The 20570-nt window shown below is 32.5% G+C and overlaps 1 protein-coding gene across 1 annotated transcript in view; it reads left to right on the plus strand.

The window, feature by feature from the left end:
• LOC133202896 (leucine-rich repeat serine/threonine-protein kinase 2-like) overlaps positions 1–20570 on the plus strand; it is a 72510-nt gene that overhangs the window by 19838 nt on the left and 32102 nt on the right. The window contains exon 3 of the mRNA XM_061338761.1: positions 5439–5657. Within this exon, the coding sequence (XP_061194745.1) occupies positions 5439–5657 (219 nt within the window). The remainder of the gene's footprint in view (positions 1–5438; positions 5658–20570) is intronic.

Here is a 20570-nt window from a genome sequence, read left to right on the forward strand (position 1 = left end):
ACATTTTTATCATCCATTTAAGACAATAGGACATCAACTGCCATTTTTCAAACTTTAGGACATGTTGCTATGGTAACCATAAGCAACCAATTTGTGCCTGATTTGAGTTTACGATATCAAAGACTTTTATCATAGAGAGTTTGGAGAAATTCTGAGACTATGCGTGCCACAGCTCTTATAAAATAGTTCAAGCCATTACAGAGAATGGCTCTTTAAAATTGTCTTCTCTGTATGGAATGGAAGAGAATATTGCTTCACCCGAACATGTTCTTTTGTTGTTTTGATGTTAACTCAATTTTGTGTTCTACCATATTTGAAGTGCCAGGTATATCAATTAAAACATCCTGGAATGACTCACAGAAATTCTGTACTGTCAACTGTTGATCTTGCTTAATCTTGTCTGAGATGTTAATGCCCTAGTGAAGTTTGTTTGTACTGAAGGAGGTAATGAAATTGACATTTCTTTGTTATTCGTGTTCTCCTTATCCAACTCAATGAATGAAACAGAGCAAACTGATAAAACTCCGCGGTCTTCGTTATTTCTGTCAACGTACTCTTTTAACAAGTTTACGTGTAGAGTTTTAATCTTTCCTTCAATGTCAACATTGTAGTCCATATCTCCCAACTGCTTTACAATCTTATAGAGTTCCTTCCACTGCATCAGAAGTTTATTTGTCTTGGTTGGTAAAAGTATCAATACTTTGTCTCAAGTTTCATCTGTCTAGCTCTTGTTCTCTTGTAGTATTTGCGCTGTTATTTCAGGGTTTTTTTTGCACATGTAACTGTTTATGAGCTATCTTACAGGTATTTTTCAATCTTTCTCTATAGTCAATCACATATTCGTAGGTTGATTTCACATCTTTATCTGAAATATCTTCAGTCTACAATTCTTTAAGTTTTCCATTGGTCTCCGTACTTTGTGTCTGTATATAAGAGTTCAAAAGGTTAAAAATAAAAAATGTCTTTTGGTACATCTCTGTATGCGTATTACAAAGCATTTAAATATTTATCTCAGTCTTTGGGTCTTTCCGTACACATTTTCTCTAGCATTTGCTTAAGAGTGCCATTGAATTTCTCCACAAGCCCATTGCACATTGGATGGTAAGGAGTTGTTGTTATTCTTTTCAAAGATAGTAAACGATTGACTTCTTTCATTATGTCCGATGTAAATTGTGATCCTTGACTGATTAACATATCTCTTGGTACAACACGACTTAACACATCAATTCAACTAATGCCTCTGCAACACGTTCTGTCGACACGTTTCAGATAATGTCGCTGCTTCAGTATAGCAAGTTGCGTAGTCAATTATAGTCAAGATGTATTTCTTGCCTTTGGTGGTTCTGGGCATTGTCATTTTACTAATTGTCAAAGATTCAGCAACATGTGGTAAGTCCATCTGTTTGTGTATGACCGATGATCCTTGACCTTGTCGAGTCTTTTCATATCACTGATTTCCTTGATTTTATCAATATGCCTAATGCTAGATTGCTGTTTTGCTAGATTTGGACTAGGATATCTGTTTCTTGTATTGCTAGAATTTACAGTATCACGATTATCATCATTAAATTTGACTGATCGGTTTTGAAGTTTTTTTTTTGTTTTTTTTGTTTTTTTTTTGAATTACAGTCAATGGCCTTGTGTCCAACTTTCCACACCCAAAACATCCTCTCTGCGAAGTCGATGTAGACTATAGTTTATCTTTGGATTGAAATTGTTGCTCACTTTGTTGTCTCTTACTCTATAGTCTTCTGTCAAATCCAAATGGCTTTTGCGTTAGGAAAAAAGATTTACTTTCCCTGGCTTCCGCAAATTTATCAGCATACTGCGCTATTTCACGGATTGTTGACGGAATTTTTTCCTTTGAAAAGTGTTAGTTTTTGAGAACAACACAATTAGAATTGTTTACGAAGAAAGAAATCCCTAAGTTCTTCATAAGATTTTTCAGTTAAATCCAGCGTTCTAAATAATTGTTAAGTATTGAGGAAAACTGTGAAAATGTCTCACTATCATCAGGATTTGCTGTTCTGAACTTTTTTCGGAAACATTCTCTGTCATTTCGAAACGTTTCTAAGGAGCTTTTCTAAGTTCCTCAAAATTAAGTGCACTGTTTGGTATAAGTTTTGTAAAATCATCTATTGCCTTTCCAGGAGAGCACTAAGATGAGATCTCCAGTTATTGATATTCCAACATTGAGCTGTAGCACATCTTGCAAATCGCTGAATATAATCAGCTATATTGTCTTTGGATTCGTCAAATGCTGGAAGTTTGGGACCTTTAACGGGCTGATGGGTTTGCGTCAGATGAGTAGAATCAAGTGTTGATTTTAGAGATCTCTCTGAAGGAAGGGTCTGGAATTGATGATCAATTTCAAGTTCTTGGATTTTCCGTTTATGTTCAGGCACTGCAAAATTTTTCTTTTTCTCCTCCATATCAAGCTGATGCTGACGTTCTACACATGTTCGTTCACTGTGTTCTTTTTCCAGTTGAAGCCGAAATTCTCTTTCTTCAATTGCTTGTTTTTTCAGTCCTTTCCTCTTCACCTTCATCACGCATCCTGGATTGTTCCTCCCGTACTAATTGGTTTAGCTCATTATCCTTCAGTCTCAACTTAGTACGAAGTTCCAAAAGTTTCTCCATTTCAGCGAGAATAGACATGGTGATAAATACTAAAGAGAACCAGCATACCTTGAAAAAATTAGCATCCAGTGTCTAACAACCAACACATTTACTTTTATCTGAAATACTCACCTCTAAACAACAAGTGGGTAAACCATACTCTTACTTACCTCTAGGTATAATATAAGCAATATCTTCTGGGGCTAACAACTTACTGAGTCTAACATTCTAACTAAATCTTGAAAAATTTCATACAATTAAGCTTGGAAAACCTTCACAATTGGAACAGTCTTAACTGATCTGGAGAAAGACAGTTGTCAACCACTGCTGCCACCAAATGTAACATGGTTGAGCCGGCCTATCTCCAAATAACACTTAAGCCAGTTCCATTTCATAGAAATTTATTTACAAAAGAAAGAATTATGTATTTACATAAGCACACTCACATTTGCACACACTTGCACGCCGTTTTCATTCTCATTTTTATAAGAAAAAAATCAATCTACCCTAATAATTTGACAGACAGGGAGAGTATTCCTTATCAACTAAATGTTATTTTATACTTATGTTATCTTATAGTAATTTACAGTGTTGCCAGTAAATTAATGTTCAATTGTATAGTTCTTTACATCCAGGTTTGCCACAATCAACACTGATCAACATGAGCTCTAACTTCTGTCGGATTTACTTATCTGCATGAAATCATGTCAATAAGTTTTAGCACAGGTCCATCGATCAATCATCCTATCACCTCTGGGGCTGTAGTCCATGAACTTGCGGAAAAAAGATGATCGCCTTTGCTCTTGATCCCGTTGGAATTCTGCTCAACTCACCTAACCTTTCTCCAAAGTCATAACGCTACAATTTACAGGACTTATAAATTTTCCACTTAGGGAACACACTAAAATGGCAACACTTAATGATATTATATTTGGTTAAGGTAGTCTGATCCTCAGGTTCTGAAAATCAGCTTTTAAGTAATTGAAAATGCTCAAAAAATGTCTCTGATTTCACAAAGTAACGTGAATTTACCCTTGGTATTTCTTAAAAGTTCATCATTAAAGTTAATCATATTATATAAAATATTTCTCAAATATATATCAAATAAATTTTCAGGAAATGCAATAAAAATACCAGCTATTCATTTTCTAATTGAAAATTGATCAACAAATATATTTTAGGATAAAAAAAAAATATAGGTATCCAGGCATTTAGAGAAAATTGTATCTTTTTATGCTTATACAGTATTTTAGTGCTTCTATTTACTTCAGTTGTTATATAATTCATAGTGTTAGATGCTTGTGTTATCATTGCTAGACATCACAGAACAAGTCTAATTTCATATCATGCTAATAAGCATTGGTATCTAATGCTGATTAAAGGAAATTCGATTTCTCTAAAAATTAATTATTTTTTTTTCTTTCATGGGGTACAAATGTCAACTTTTTAAAAGACAATCTCTAAGACATCAGAGAACCTTGAATCATATTGAGATGCATAAAATGAAAATTGTTGTCCGAAAAGATCTCAATTTTATGCCTCATTTTGAGGCTTTTTGAATAAAATAATAAGTCCTTCCTGGCTGACGATCGGATATCTTTAAAGTATAAATAATATATGTCCGTCTAAATAATTAGGCAAAACAGTTTAGATATGAAGCATCCATTGAACTTTCAAAACAATATGGCTGCCACTTCCGGCTATTCACTTCCGCCCAATACATTTCAATAATTTACGGAAAATATCGAACAAAAAAAAAATACACAAAAAGAATCCTTCAAAAGTGACATAAATTAAAGTCATTCAATATTCTGTCGACAATAAAAGAACTAGGTATTTAAACTAACGCCACCGATATTCTTGACTGCTCACACAGGTGCGTTAGACCAAGATTATATTTAGGACAATTGATAAATAAGAATACTTACAACCTAGAGCAAAGCTCGTTGTATTGCAACGAGTAAGTCTTCCGTTGGAGCTGTGGAAAGGAAATACCGACCTTGGGTAAAGGTCATTATACTTTCTTAGGTGAATGAAGTATTAACTTCAAATGTTTCACCTGCAGAAAGGCAGTGGACAGATTAATAGTTAAGATCATAACAGTTTCCAGTTATGGTCAATCCCCATCTGTGGGATTCCGACTGGACAAGACCATCTTTTTTCTTTCAGACCATTTACCAAGTCAAATATCTTATTTTTACATAGATGTAATTAATTAGCTAGGTTCTCTTCAATTTTTTAAAGAACTAAAAATTTTTATGTCCAGTTTGGATATTGAAAAAAATGTTGGCTAACTTGGGTTTCTATGCTGGCCTTAAAACTTTGAGTTCAAAGGACCGTGAAGCTAGCCTGATACACAAGCTACTGTCACAGTCTGTCTGTCTGTTTGTCTAGCTGTCTGTTCCATCTGTCACACCTTTTATCTTGAGAACTGTAAAACGTATGGATTTGATATCAATGCCCTCCTTCGAAGAAGGGAAGGCATATTGCTTTGCTGCTGTCTGTCGGTCGGTCTGTCGGTCCTAACAGTTTCCGTTCAATTTCTTTGCAGAGGTTGCACATACTGAAATGAAATTCGGTATACTGATTTATCATAAGAATATCTAGGTCAAGTTTTGTATGTAATTTTCTCTATAGACCCTGACGAATGCTGATTCACACCGGAAACAGATATAACGCACGGCGGAAATAGTTACAACACAAGACGGAAACACAAGATTTCCAAATCAATCATAATTATGCATTTTAGTAATAAGCCCTTAAACCTAGAAATGATTGAACAATATAGAAGCTACTTCATCGTATTTTTTTTTTCACAGAAAACACAACTTCAATTACTGTTTCCAGCAGAGAAGAAAAAATGATAACGCTTATGGATTTTGCCGGACAAAGTGCATATTACGCATGTCATCAAGTTTTCTTGACCAAGAGGGCTATTTACGTATTAGTCTCAGACATGTCAAAATGTATGGACGATAAGGTCAGCCAATTAGAATGTGACACCAAGGGAACCGTATTTGCTGATTGGAAACATGGAGGTGAGGACCATTTATATAGACTTGGTATTAATCAATACAATAACATGATAAGTACAATGATGTATATTGAACAGGTTGGAGAGAATACTAAAAACGGGTATTATCCGTGAATTCGCGTATATAGTTCAATCTGCAAAATCAGGTATCCCGTGCTTTCTGTAACAGAAAAATAAAGCTACGGTGCATGATGTTAGTAAGAGACACATATAATTCAGTGTCTTAGGTTTTTTAATTGATTCCAATTTGCAGGGTTGTCTGAAGAGTTCAAAATGACACGACTTACAAAGTTGGAATAAAAAGGAAGACACGAAAGCGTAAATAATTTTTCAATGGCAATACCAAAAACAAATCACTGCATGATATTTGAGTTTATTCCCGCTAGTATATTTCCCAAGCTTAATTTATAAATTTGAGCTTCATTTAATAAATGTTAAACTTTGAAGAAAATGAACAACACGCCGTATGTTATGCATTTGATACTTCAACATTGATGATGTTCTTTTCACTCTAAATATCAGCAAGCATGCTATCGAAAGTTTTATGAGAATAGTCCCAAGATATGACTTGAGAGACGTCATTAAAAAAAACTTAGGATGGTCCTACGACAGTTCTTAAGATAGATATAGAAGCTCTCTTGGGAATGTCCTTATAGGATAGACTTCGGAGATTCTTAAGATGATTCTTAATTATTGTAAAATTACAACACTATGTTTATATAATAGAGAAACATGAAAAGGGGGACATAGTTAATTAAATAACTTAAACATGATCATTCATATTCCAAATGTTCTAAATGTAAATGATAAATCAAATAATGAGACCTCTTTATCTCTCTCAATACATGTAATAAAGAAAATTCGAAAACATAATACTAGTATTGGGAAAACAGGCACGTAATATCGTTTTTGGAAAGGGGTATAGATTCCAACTTTTTTCACAACCAAACTTTATGAATACATTACTAATTATCACACTATCATGATTTAACTTTACGCAACAAAAGTGGGGGGGGGGGGGGTTCGACCAGCCTTTCAATGAACATTTTTAACATTAAAAAGTTATGTGTGGATACTATGTGCCTGGAAAAAGTTAAGTTTGGACAAATTTTACATTTCAATGTACTTGCATAGCAAATTAGATAAATAACTTTCATATGATTACGACACTAGCAAATAAACTAATATTTTTAAGTAAACCTTAGAGAGTAATGAAGTGGACAGTACTTATTTTCCTTTGTTAATAAGCCCTTGAACGGATGACAGCTTCACGCTATGAACAATATCCCGCAGGGAAAAAAACTGCTGATTAGCGCTCTTATCCTCATTTCCTCGTGCTACTGAATAATGATCAACTTAGATTTAAACTTTTACATCTATAGAACTTCTCCGAAATGTTACCTAATTTAAAATACTATTTTGCAACCCAAGAGTTATTGATCCATTACACAAGCGGGGAGTGCAGTCGACCGAAAGCTATTGACTTGCGAAGATAATATTAACTAGTAGATACTCGTTGCGATCAACGAGTGGTCTTCGTCAGAATAACCATCCTTATATGTGATATTCTTTGCAGGTAAAAGAACAAGGTACGGTTTCAATACAAATCTTGCCCTGCATTTTTTCTTAAATATGAAAGTGATGCAAAAAAAAATTAAAATCATGCTTTCTGAATCATTGAAAGGCCATGGGGAAAGATCAAACAAATATTTTTTTCTCACATGACTTTCTAAATGCTAATTGACGTCATGAACTTGCGCATTTCCCGTATTTACTTAAAAAGTTGCAGAAAACTTCAATTTTCAATAAAATTTTCTTTCAGATAATATAGACCACATGCATCGCCCACAAGGTTTTTGAGATATGCAATTTTTCAAAGAATTTGACACAACATATCTGAAAATTAACGAGGGCGACGGCTGTGGACACTATTTTCTTACGAAAAATAACCCCTGAAATGGGTCATTTTAATGTTATTTCTGCTTTTAACAGAGAAATGCATCAAATTAATGACGTCATATTTCCAGAATGGTCCTCCTTCATGCCATATTCTCTCTTGAATTATCACAGTCATATACTCAACTCATATTTAAGCCAGTTTCGAAACTTTTTTGAAAACATTAGATTTTTAGGGTATGTGTTCTCATAGTAAAGACAACTACAATTGCAATATGGGTCTTTAAAAAATACAAGGATTTTAAAGATTTTTTTTTTTATTTATAAAGGAAAATAAAAAATTACTTTTTTGATAGTGCAGAATTATAGGATAAAAGCTAGCCAGCCAAATTTTGTGCAAGCAGATTCACATCGGATTTTGTTTACAACCACGTGATGATTCAGGTCCTCCTAATCAAGATGTTCGTTTTGGAGATTTTGGAAATCTCAATTTCATCAAATTATGAGGACAGCGACATGCGAGTACAATAGATGAAATCGTCTCTGGTTTTCGGTGCATGGGACTTAAAAGGCCTTGCCATCTGTTGGCGAGTATTCCAAATGCATTTTCTACAACGGACCTTTCTCTGCTGAATCTAAAGTTAAATACATGTATACGCTCTTCATTGGTCAAATTCCTTTTTGAGAAAGGTTTCATAAGCCATGTCCTGAGAGGGAAGGCGTCAATATCAACAATGAAATAGGGGATGTTTCGGTTATCGTACGTTAGAGGGGCAGCTTATCTAAATCCAATATTTTGATTTTCAATGACATCTTTTAATTCCGAGTTGTTAAATACAATAGCATCCGAAGCAGAACCGTTTGCACCTACGTCAACCCAAATAAATTTATAATTAGTATCAACAAACCCAATAAGAATGAGATAGTAGAACTCTTTGAGGTTGTAATAAAGTGAACCTCCGTTTCGGGGGAATTTATTGCAATATGCTTCCCATCCAGAGCACCAAGAACATGATCCAGGTTCCATCTAACTCTTAACTGCTCAGCTATTTGTTGCTATTCATATGTAGTTGTGTGACATGTAATTACTTCATCAGCATATTCTGTTATTATATTTTTACAAACTTCATGAACCTCCAAGGAAATCGTTTTATGTGGAACTCGAAATCCATATATCAGACTTGTGCATGACTTTCCTGTTGCTAAATACTGAAGTGTAATGACCAACTTAATCCGGGTTCCAAAGCCTTTCTGAACCACGTGTCTTGTTTTTGTAATCTGGGATTCAATCTGTCTACAAGCTCTCTAAACATATCTGGCTCCACTCTGAGGAATTTTTGAGTGATAAAACTGATAATACATACGTCTTCAGTTTCAATTTCTCTCATCAAGCGATCAAAATATCCATACTGACTACGTCTGGTGATCCATGGTCTTATCCAGTATCTTCTTTGTCTATGTGGACGCTCGTTGTTTAATAAATTGGCAATCGCCTCGTCATTTTGTGCAATATTCTGATCGAGCTCCCCCCAAATATTGCAGTACTTAAAACCTCCGCAATGTAGCTATTGCCATAATCATCTAACTTCGAATTGATGCTTAGAAATTTCAAGCAACCCTATGCAGAGAGATTGGAGCAAACCTGACAGATTTGAACAGCGTTGTTGGATGCAATCAAGCAGACACAGCAGCAAAGGTCCAGGGACTTGAAGACTTGAAGATACTTGAAGCACTACTACAATTCAGCCGTAGGGGCGGTTCCCTGGCAAAATAATGATATAATGACCATGATATAAAGATTTTTTGATGTGTGTTTCGATGACACTGCTGCTGACGGCCGATTTATTGTAAATATATTGTAAATGAAACAAATGGATCAGGATATTGTTTAATTGTATTGTGTATAAGTAAACATGAAGCAATCAATAATGTTAATACTCATTGAATCACATTTCTATCAGTAACTTTAGTGATTACAGTACATTGTACTTTGTATTGAAAAGAACAATAAAAATAATGTGAAACACCGACTATGATTTATTCTTATCCATTCCCTGAATAAGGAGTAATTAGCAGATATTACAAAAAGTATTTTTCTTAATTAATCCGTAAACGCAAAAAAGCAATGTTCACAATTCTGACTTTCTATATTATTGATTTTCGGCACGCTGGATAGATTCATCACAAGGCACTTCTGACTGACTTGTCCCCATATGATCATCAGGAATCTCTCTCTCTCTCTCTCCCCTATACCCCTCTCAACGAGAGAGAGAGAGAGAGAGAGAGAGCATCTATATAGATAATATGCATTTCACAAGAGTTTAAATAAACCATTTTCATAACTATTTAACCTGCTGCATGCTTACTACATCAATTAATGAATGGATTTTCATTAATTACTTTCTCTTTTTCCCTTCAATCAGGTACATGCTTACATATATATACTTACATGCTTACAAATATACCACATATATATTACACAAAAATATTACATATAATGTAATGTCTAGTAAATTCATTTTATTAAAAAAATAATATTTTACACAAAAATTTGAATTAAATTACATAAACAATGTGGATTCAATTATTTCTAGATGTTTTCCTGTCACAAGCGCTTCTTAAATCAACATAGTTATGTCTTAGGGTAAGCTAGTCGGCGTCTTAAAGTTAGGACAAAGATTAGGAAATCTAAGATAGAATAGCTTTGTTGGCATCACTTAAGACTAAGCTATGTTGTAAGTTCATCCTAAAAGACGCCTTAGTCCTGAGATAGCTTTATAAGCATGCCTGCTGGTAGTAGGCGAAATACTGGTGTTGTAGAGTAGGACTTCCCCCATTGCGAGCTTTCTCCCGAAATCTGTACTCTAGAGTAGCCCCCCCCCCTCCTCCGAAGGTAAATCTCACTCTAGAGCCAAATTTCCCCCTCTTTTTTCCCAGAATAGGATTTCCCATCTTTTATCAAATCAATGCTTAAATCAAATCAGCAAGTTTTAATGAAAGTCAACTGATTATTTTAATGGAAATATGAATGTTTTCGACACAGGAATTGTCAAATTAAGTATGAAATCTTAAAATGTATAGTTCAAATCAAGGAAAGATTTTACAGTCGATAGCCTACTCTACAAGACCCCGAAAGGGCACTATATCTCTTTGATTTATTTATTTATTGCTTACAATAAACATCCGATTGGTATGAATTCTAAATGGGCAATTATATATACTAAGATAGGCATTGTTTTTCGAAGGGAGACGGGGCAGTCAGATAACAATTGATAAACAATGAAAAAGTACCTGAAAAACTTCGCGAGGCAAAAAACAGGAAAACTTTCCAAACTCAATGAATTTATTTGGAGGGGGAGGGGATTACATTAAAAAAAGTTTCCGAAAAAAATGAGAGGAAGATTACTCTTTTCTCTTCTCCTACGTGTCTGATGATAAGAAATGAAGGAATGCACACAGAGGCCTCTTCTAAGTTCATCTTAGGACAGGCCTTGCAATGTTTTAACTTTAGGAGAAATCTTAAGATAAAGCTTTAGTTAGGATAGAATCGATGGCCTGACATAAGACATAGATGTCTCACAGGATGAAATGACACCCTTCAGTCGACGGAATGGTAACTGAATGCCCACTGAATGGTCACTGAAAGGTCACTGAAAAGATCTTTCCGTTGCCTTTTCAATGATCTTTCAGTTACCATCATTCCACCGAATGGCAGATACATTTCAGTGGCCTTTTAAGTCACTTTCAGTTGTATCTTTTTATCGAATAATCGGCTTATTTTTTGACTAAGAAATTTTATTTCGCGTTTTCTTATTATAATGGTATTAAATTGATCTTTTTCGAATAAAAAAATGAAAAATGTGAATGAAAGGAAATGAATTTTATGGAGAAAGCCAGGGTCAAACTGCGTTCTCCCACTTGATAATCTGTGACCTTATCCATAACGCCACGGCATCTTGATGAATGAAACGTGATTTAAAATCAATAATTTTGTAGAAATTGAATTTGGACAATCACTTCACCTGTTATTTCGAGGAGCTTGGCAATGTATATATATCTTGTATCCATTTTGTATATTCCATGTTAATTGCGCGGAGTTTTGAGGCAGACTAATTAATTACACATCTCTTATCGGGATAATGACTGTTATCGGCGTAGGACACTTTTTTTTTTAAAGAAAATTCACCTTGTTGTAAATTCTGTATCTAGAAAATTATGTAAATATATTTTAAAACAATATATTTTAAAAAAAAAAGATAAATTATCATGCGATTTTAACAATTAAGAAACAAAATTTACAATATTAAGTTTCTTTCACAAGAGGCATAAATAATTAATTCTGTTTCATCTTTCACTACGGGATATTTCCATGAGAACTAATCGCATTATACACTGTGTTAGATGGACATAAAGATAATGGAAAAACTACATGTATATTAGAACTGAGAAAAAAAAATAAGAAAACTTTTATTCTTGATTATATTAAGAGCATTTTGACCGATATCCTCGATTTTTTTTTTTTCAGATTGACTTATTGTTTATTCATTTAACAACTTATTAAATTGAATAAGCTTGTCAAAATACTTATCACTGATTTAGAGATTTAACACAAAGAAAAAATAAGACAATTCTATGTCCGTTTATTAAATTCTGATATTATAATTTGATTATTATTTTTCATCAATTGAAAAATTTTTGATTTCTAAATCAATTTTCATGCAACAAATTAGAAATTCGAAAATCATTTTGAATTTTACGAGTCCACAGTTGAATTGTAGTCTTTAATATTATGAAATTAAACATAAATTTTATAGTTATACTAATCACATTCGAACATTTTAGTGAACAATTTCCCAATACCAGGTTTACATATCTGAATTTCATCACAATAAGAAAACAAAAAAAAAATAATTAAAGCTGTCAATAAGTTTATTTAAAAGTTGTAAAGAATAATTATAATAAACTAATAAAAAGCCGATAAAAAGGTCGTTGAATTATATCTGAAAGGTCACTGAAAGACGACGGAAAGGTCACTGAAAGATAACTGAAATGTGTCAACTGAATTGTGACTGAAAGGTATCTGAATTGTGGCTGAAAAGTAACTTAACTGAACGGTCACTGAAATAACTTCCTGTTTCTCTTAAGATATATATAAGTCCTATAAGATGTCTTCGATAGCATGCCTGCATATATATGATGTTCTACAGTTGGTGAAGTATTCCTATATAATAGTGGGATTTTTTTAAAGCAAAAGTTGAGAATTTTATGCATGAGAAAGCAGATAATACTGGTATATGATTTAAAGACATACATAAAAATTAAATTCATCTTCGGTTGCATGAGTGTCCGATCTAGGCTACCCCCTCCTCCCATAGTCTTTATATTACTTAATTTAATATCAAAACACTTGTTGAAAGGCCGGTCCCCCTCCAAAATGCTGAAATACTTTTTTCTTGTCTTAAAAGGTTTGAACCACCCCCCCCCCATCCCCCCGTTATTGGTTTCGTGTTTGGGCAATTTTCCTTTTTTTAGGTAAGTTGTCAATTATTTTCCGGTTCCCCCTTTTTTAAAAAGCTTATTTCCCTTTGACAACATTTAATTTATGAAAAAAAAACTTTATAAAATGCCTTAAACAATGTCTTAGTTTTGATAATTATGTTCATTTCCCCGTCCTTTCTCATCAGATACATGTATTTATTAATTGATAGGATTAATAAAAATGTTTAATACAAGAAGTATTCCCTCACTAAGGGAATGAATAATCCTTGGCTAAGTTCCCCTCGATTTTATGAAAATTTAAAATTATAGTTGTATTTTATGGGAACTAGTTTGATTATCTTGGATTTAATATATATATATATATATATATATATATATATATATATATATATATATATATATATATATATATATATATATATATATATATATTAGGGATGTCAAAATATTTATTTTCCTTAGTCGATTATTCGATTGCATTATTCGAACGATAGTCGAATATTTGGAACATTTTCTGAAAATAAAATTTTATTTCAAACTTCACTGGTACTTGACGTATTTATAACTCAAAAACCCTTAATCTGATTAAAATGTAACATAAAAATTAATGCAGCGTAACGTTGGAAATCAATATATGAAATAAATTTAAAATCTAATTTTCCTAAATTCATGATTTCCCCATCAATCGAATTCATAAATTGGTCTGTACATGCAGTTAGTTTTTATTTTAGTGAGCATTCAAAATTTGCTAGCCGATATTTTTTAAAGCTTATTATGAAATAAATTAAGGAGGGGGGAGGGTAATCTCAAACTATCCAAACGCCAGGTGGCTGTTAAATTGTTAAACAGTTAGTTACTGCTTATTCATTTATTGATTATTCTGGCTATCAAAATGTCCTTAATTATAAACAATATAAAATGCAAGCGAATTATTTAATACTTATAGAAGCGTCAAAACATGTCACATGTTCCTTGCATTTGAGCAATCTTAAAATAAAAGATAATTGGTACATCGTATAAAATCAAGTCCAATTAATTATTTTACAAACAATGCCTAGAATATGTATTGATGGTTGATTTATTACAAAAACAACACAAGCAATAACTGGTAGATGATTCTCGCGGTAGTGAAGCATTTATAATTACTGTACTTTCTATACGCACATGGAAAATCAAGTTTTTTGTAGAGGAAAATTATCATATCAACTGTCTCCGAGGAAAGACGGTTTCTCAATTTTGAAGTAAGAATTCCATTTCGTTATCACTCTTTTATTGCATTTTTTTAAATAATAATATTCGAATGTCGTTTCATTATGCGATCGTCGGTCCATTCGACTGACAATCGAATAGTCGACTATTCGTTGACATCCCTAATATATATATATATATATATATATATATATATATATATATATATATATATACACACAGTGCTACCTCGGTATATTGCCCTCCGTTATATTGCCACCCCCGCTTATTGCCTGGAATTCTCCAAGAACGGATTTCCCCCTGTGTTAATACACCCGTTATATTGCCACCCCCGCTTATTGCCATCCGCCACTAGTTTGGGGAAACAAAAGGTCAAATTATATAAGGAAAACCCTCGGTAACAATGCCAATTATCTAGCGCGCGTCGGTAATTTGGACGTCACACCCGTGCTTTGACAGTGGTTGCGGTGAAGCGTGACTGGCTGAACAAGGAGTTCAGCTAAATTAAAGATAATCGTTTTATAAAACTCAAAATTAGCAATTTCTTTTGTGTTGTTTTCATAAGATAGAAGTATTATTTCATCACAATAATGGGAAAGTCAGGGAAGAGAAAGCGTACAAATTTAGATTAAAAACGAAAATTTAAAATAAACCCAAACAAATAATTGTAAATTTTATTTAACTGTAAATCGCCGATTGTTGCTTTCACCGAACCAGGCCATAATAAATGAAAAAAATCATTTTATTCCCCATAGATCAAAAAACCAAATTCTAAATTCTAAGGAATCCCATCCCTATTTTTAGACTACTATAATTCCGCACGTGAAAATAGCATGGGATTCCGTTACCCCTGAAACAGTCATCAATTGTTGGACATATAATGGATTGATTGATGAATATCAAAACAGTTAGAAGAGAAAGTACTCAGGTACTAGCAAACATGAGAATACGTGTATATTACAACAGGTTCATGGAGATCTAGACAGTACCCTGGCACGTGACTTTCCATTCTTTTTTAACTGATCTAGTATTATTGAGATGGTGAAATAATCTACTTCCGATTCAGATGATACTGACGATAAACATCAAAAACTTTTGTATAGCGAGAGACTATAACTGCTTTTGACACCGTTATCATCGGGTTGTTAAATTCTTCGACCCAGGATCAACAAAAGAGCGAAAGAGCGGGAAATTGAAAAATGTAATATTGTGACATTTTCATTTCATTTTAAAAACAAATACATTAATGACTTTTTTCCGGAAGAAATGAAAGTTGCGCTTGAGTGTATATGTATGTACACACGCGAAAAAGCATGACATTTGATTTTAACTAAAATAAATTACGTATTCATCTTGAACTGGGCTCATTGCATTGTAATGTATGAGAGAACTCGTTATATTGCCACCCTCGCTTTAATGCCAAAATCTGTCTTGGACAAAAGTTCAATATACCGAGGGAGCACTGTATATATATATATATATATATATATATATATATATATATATATATATATATATATATATATATATATATGATTGCGCCCATGACAAAAGGGCCTTATGGCAATTTTGCTAAAACAGAGAAATAACGTCATAAAGATATGACGTTGCAGACGGTGAGCGTCGACGCAGATTTTTTTTATCCACGTGTTTTACATTTTGACACGTCTAGCTCACTTTTGTCGTTGTTCTCAACATTGAAATTATTATTTAATTTCATTTATATCTTTAATTCACGTCTTGATCTTCTAGTCCACTGATATTAATTAAAATATTTAGAATTTTATTCGAGACCCGTTTCTTTACTACATGTTATTGTAGCTTTATACGTCTCTGATCTGGGCTATGCATTTCCTATGTACATGTATAGAAGCTTCAGACAAGGTGATTTTCTGGATAATTGAATATGGATGAACGAATGCGATTTTGATATATAGACAAATTGAAGTTATTTGTTAGACATGGGTATATTATCAAAGTATTGCAGAGGAAATCGTTTTCCTGTATAAGATCCGCCCCACCATTCTCAACACATCGATCATGTAAACATTGAAGCATTGGTACATCGTGCATAAATTTTTGTTGTAAAATGCTTTAATTGCCAAAAATTTGAAACTGATCACACTTCTTCCAACAGAAAAGAAAAGTATTCTTGTAAGTTTTCACAAATCAAGCAAAAGTACAAACGAATGACAGACGTGATATTATTTTTAAGAACTATAAATAAAAACAAGATAGGTAACTCTGACAAGCGAGATACTAGAGAGGTACCAGAGAGGGACTTTCTTTTCTTCTTTTTTTTTTAACACCATTCAAAATCAACATACTCATTCAAATTTGCTCCCGTAGTATAAAAATATTTCTAAAAATCTTACTTATCATCAGATAAAAAAACGTTTTAATTGTAAGTATTATATTTATATTTTCTTTAAAAGTATTTTTGAAAGCTCATGGAACTAGCTGCTGTCAAAGTGAAAGAGAAAAAAATATAGAATAAGATGCTACATTGAACCAGACTTTCATTTATTTTTTTTTAAATCTGTTACATGTGCATCTATTTATTTCAACATGAAATTATTTTTAAAAAAATTGAATTTTAATTTTTTTTCTCAGTAATAATGATCATAAATTTAAATAAAATAAAATTATATTAAAAAAAATTGTTTCGTCTTATTTTTGTTGTTGCCACTTCCGATGTAAGTACTTGAAAACAAACAAAAACTACCGAATGAAATAAAATTGTTCTCATTGTTCTAGCTTAAAAAAAGTTTACATGTATGTATACCTGATGTGTGTGTGTGAGAGAGAGAGAGAGAGAGAGAGAGAGAGAGAGAGAGAGAGATGTTACATTAAATCCAGTTTATTAATACAATGTGAAATGTGAAACTTTAATGAAAAGGCGAATTTTCAAAAACAGAACAATATCATATTATGAAAAGAAATCTCTATCTCTTTTTTTTTTCTTTTGCTGTCTATTTATTTTCAGTAACTCGAAAATATAACATTTTGGTAATCGTGTTGTGCATAAAAAAGTTCAAAGGTTTTAGCTTTATCTGTAGTTTTTAGTCACTTAAAAGTCAAATATATGTAATCCTTGTCATTCATAGAATCTCAGCATTGTATGTCATTACAGTTCTATTATCAATCTAAAACTCGTTTTCTTATTGAAATAATAATCTCAGTTATCGGTTTAGTATGATATTGCTTAACTTGCCGTTGAATTATGTTAACGGGCTGATTTTGTTATTTGGATTTATTGAAATAAATCTTGTTAAGATCAAATTGTATTTAAACATGCATTGTACAAATTAAATTAAATGCTAAAAATATACTGCACAAAAGACTAAGAATATGTTTGCAAGTTTTTATTTTTGTAACAGTGCCGGAGACCGGGGAAGAGGGCCAGGCCCCAAAACCATAAACTGAGAACAGACTTAAGTTAAAATTTCAAACTATTATAACTTTTGAAATATTCTTGATACTGAAACAAAATTTTCAACATATATTTAAATTGAAATATTACACAATATTGCAAATTTTTATGCAAATACATTAAATAAAACTCAAGATATTAAAAATCAAAATTTTGACTTAAGTTTGTTCTCAGTTTATGGTCTTGGGTCCAGGGTTATTTTATATTACCGGGACCTAACTACTTTACAGTGTATCTGTAAAGCTTTACAAGGATAAGCATATCTAAGTCTCTGGCATGGGGCCAGAATGGAATTTTTATATTGTAAAACTTCATATACAATAACATTTGAAAACAATAACATTAGAATTTCATAGGATAAAGAAGCCGCGAGAAATGGGGGGGGGGGGATTCTACACACACCATCACATAACAATATTTACATGTACCTAAATGTGTGCCACATTGTAAAAATTTGTCATTTAAAAACTCAGCCAGTCAAGGAATATTATGAACCAGTCGCATTTAACTGACTGGATATATAAAACTTTCAATTAATTTTTACACCCCCCCCCCCCCGCCGAAAAAATTCTATTAATTAATCTGCATGTCATTGATTCATAACGACAACATATATATAATTATTTATGATTTATTTTTTAGAAAAATCTATTTGATATTAATTTTAAAAAATGACATATTGATTTCATTCAAAGTTCGGATAAAATTTGTTGAAATGACAATAAAATATCTGATATCTATTAATACCCAGTGTATACATGTTCTTCTAAAACCATTTAATTTTACAAAATCAAACAAAATCGTTATTCTAGGACGCAATTTTTCTCATGATTAACTAGATTTGATAGCAGTTAAGTTTCCAGTTCCAGGTATGTGGAGCTCATGATCGCTGTTTGTTTTGAAAATGACTCTGCTCATATATATGTACGTAAGGAGAGAGTTCAAGGTGCAAAAATAAATTGAGGAATTATTTCAATATTATTTCAAACCTAACCACATGACGCATTTGGAGGTTATGGGGTTGGTGGTGGGAAGCCCCCCCCCCCCCCCCTGCACACCTAAAATGTAGGAAGATTTTAAAAATACGACAACCCTCGTATGCTATTAAACTCATGTTAACTACAAGTAATGTATGTTTCTGTCATTTAACTTTTACCCCCCCCCCCCCCACACACACACACTACCAACCACTGGTCATCCTGGATCTGTTGTGTTCCTTTCATTTTAAATGCATGTGAATTATAATTCATCCATTTGTTTATAATTTATTAACCTGCTTACTTAAAATTAATTATTCAAAAATTTTCCTTGCTGTGACTGGAAAAATGTGTATCATTTCAATTAAAAAAAAAGGAAGTTTTGTTACCACATGCGGGCAGAAGCCCTTCTGATTTTTTGTTTAAAAATTTTTTATCGAATATTGCTTAACATGCAGTGTATCAGCTTAATGCCCTTAAATTGTTGTACAGCATATACGGTAACTCACTACATTTCACAAATTTTCTGTCTAATTATATTTAGAAAAAAACAAAAAAAAAAAAACAAAACAAAACAAAACAAAAAAACAAAAAAACAAATTTTCACTATCCAGCAGCATCTATTTTATTGTTGTTACCAAGAATTTTTTTGAAATATTTTTTGACTTCACATTTTGAAAGAGATATCGTTTATACTGGATTCACCCCCCCCCCCCCAATAAAAAAAAAAGACATCTAGTTCTATCGAGAGCCATGCTTAAAATGAGATGATTTTCGAATGAATTCTACAGGTTTCTCAAACGATTATTACACGAGATAAATACTTTGGTTTTGAGAGAATAAATTGATATTGAACATAAGCCGCTTGCTTCTCGGGTTTTTCTGACATTCCAACATAGTGAAATGTAAAACAAACAAACGAACAAACACTCATAATTCTATACACCACTGCATGATGGATAATAGTTAATACAACTATTTATTATCATATTATACAATTATTAAAAGAGACAATGACTCAAAAATGTTTCTGGAAATGCTCAATAACATACATTTATTACCGCAGTAACATTACAATGCAAAGTGAAAGTCATGTTCACTCTGAAAACTTTTGACGTTGGTGCGAAAGTAACATGATGTCATTGTTTACCTGTTAAAGTATCATTGATATAAATGAAGAAAAAACCTACTTAGAGTTGACGTAGGGCCATAAAAATTCAGATGTGGCAACTTCTAACCTTGCTCTATTAATATCCATGAAAAACTTAAAATGTGTAAAAATTGCCATAAGGGCCCTTTTCCCATGGGCGCAATCATATATATATATATATATATATATATATATATATATATATATATATATATATATATATATATATATAAAGCACTAAAAATGACCAACGACACGAACAATAATAATTGTCAAATTTTTGGGACGACCTGTCCCTTTCTCAGGACAAAGAAAAAAGTTAAGAAGTCACAAAAACAAAGGAAATAGAGAAACAAAAACAACTAGCACTACTACTAAACTACCAAACACTAAATATTTACAGCGTTACATGTTTAATTTGAAGTTTATAAACAGTTGTGAACAAAGAAATCCGGAGCGCTATGAATTGCGTCCGGTCTATCGGGTGTACTCTGGTGAAGTGCGATTTACATATTTGAACGAATTAATTATCGCTAATTAATTACGACCAAGCAGTAAATCGTACATTGTCTTATTCTCTCAAAAATAGCGTAACTATACATGATAAAAAGAAATTAAAGAAAGATAATATGGAAGGGCAATTTTAAAATATGAATTTGGATAAATTATAAATTTGGAGATCGGATAAAAGAAATAAACAAAAATAGAAGCTGTAAATATTTTGGTAGGTTGTTCCAGAATTGCTAATGCGAA

Source organism: Saccostrea echinata, unplaced genomic scaffold, assembly GCF_033153115.1.
Source record: "Saccostrea echinata isolate AGI-Se365-2 ecotype Australia unplaced genomic scaffold, CSIRO_AGI_Sech_v1 ptg000047l, whole genome shotgun sequence".
NCBI lineage: Eukaryota > Metazoa > Mollusca > Bivalvia > Ostreida > Ostreidae > Saccostrea > Saccostrea echinata.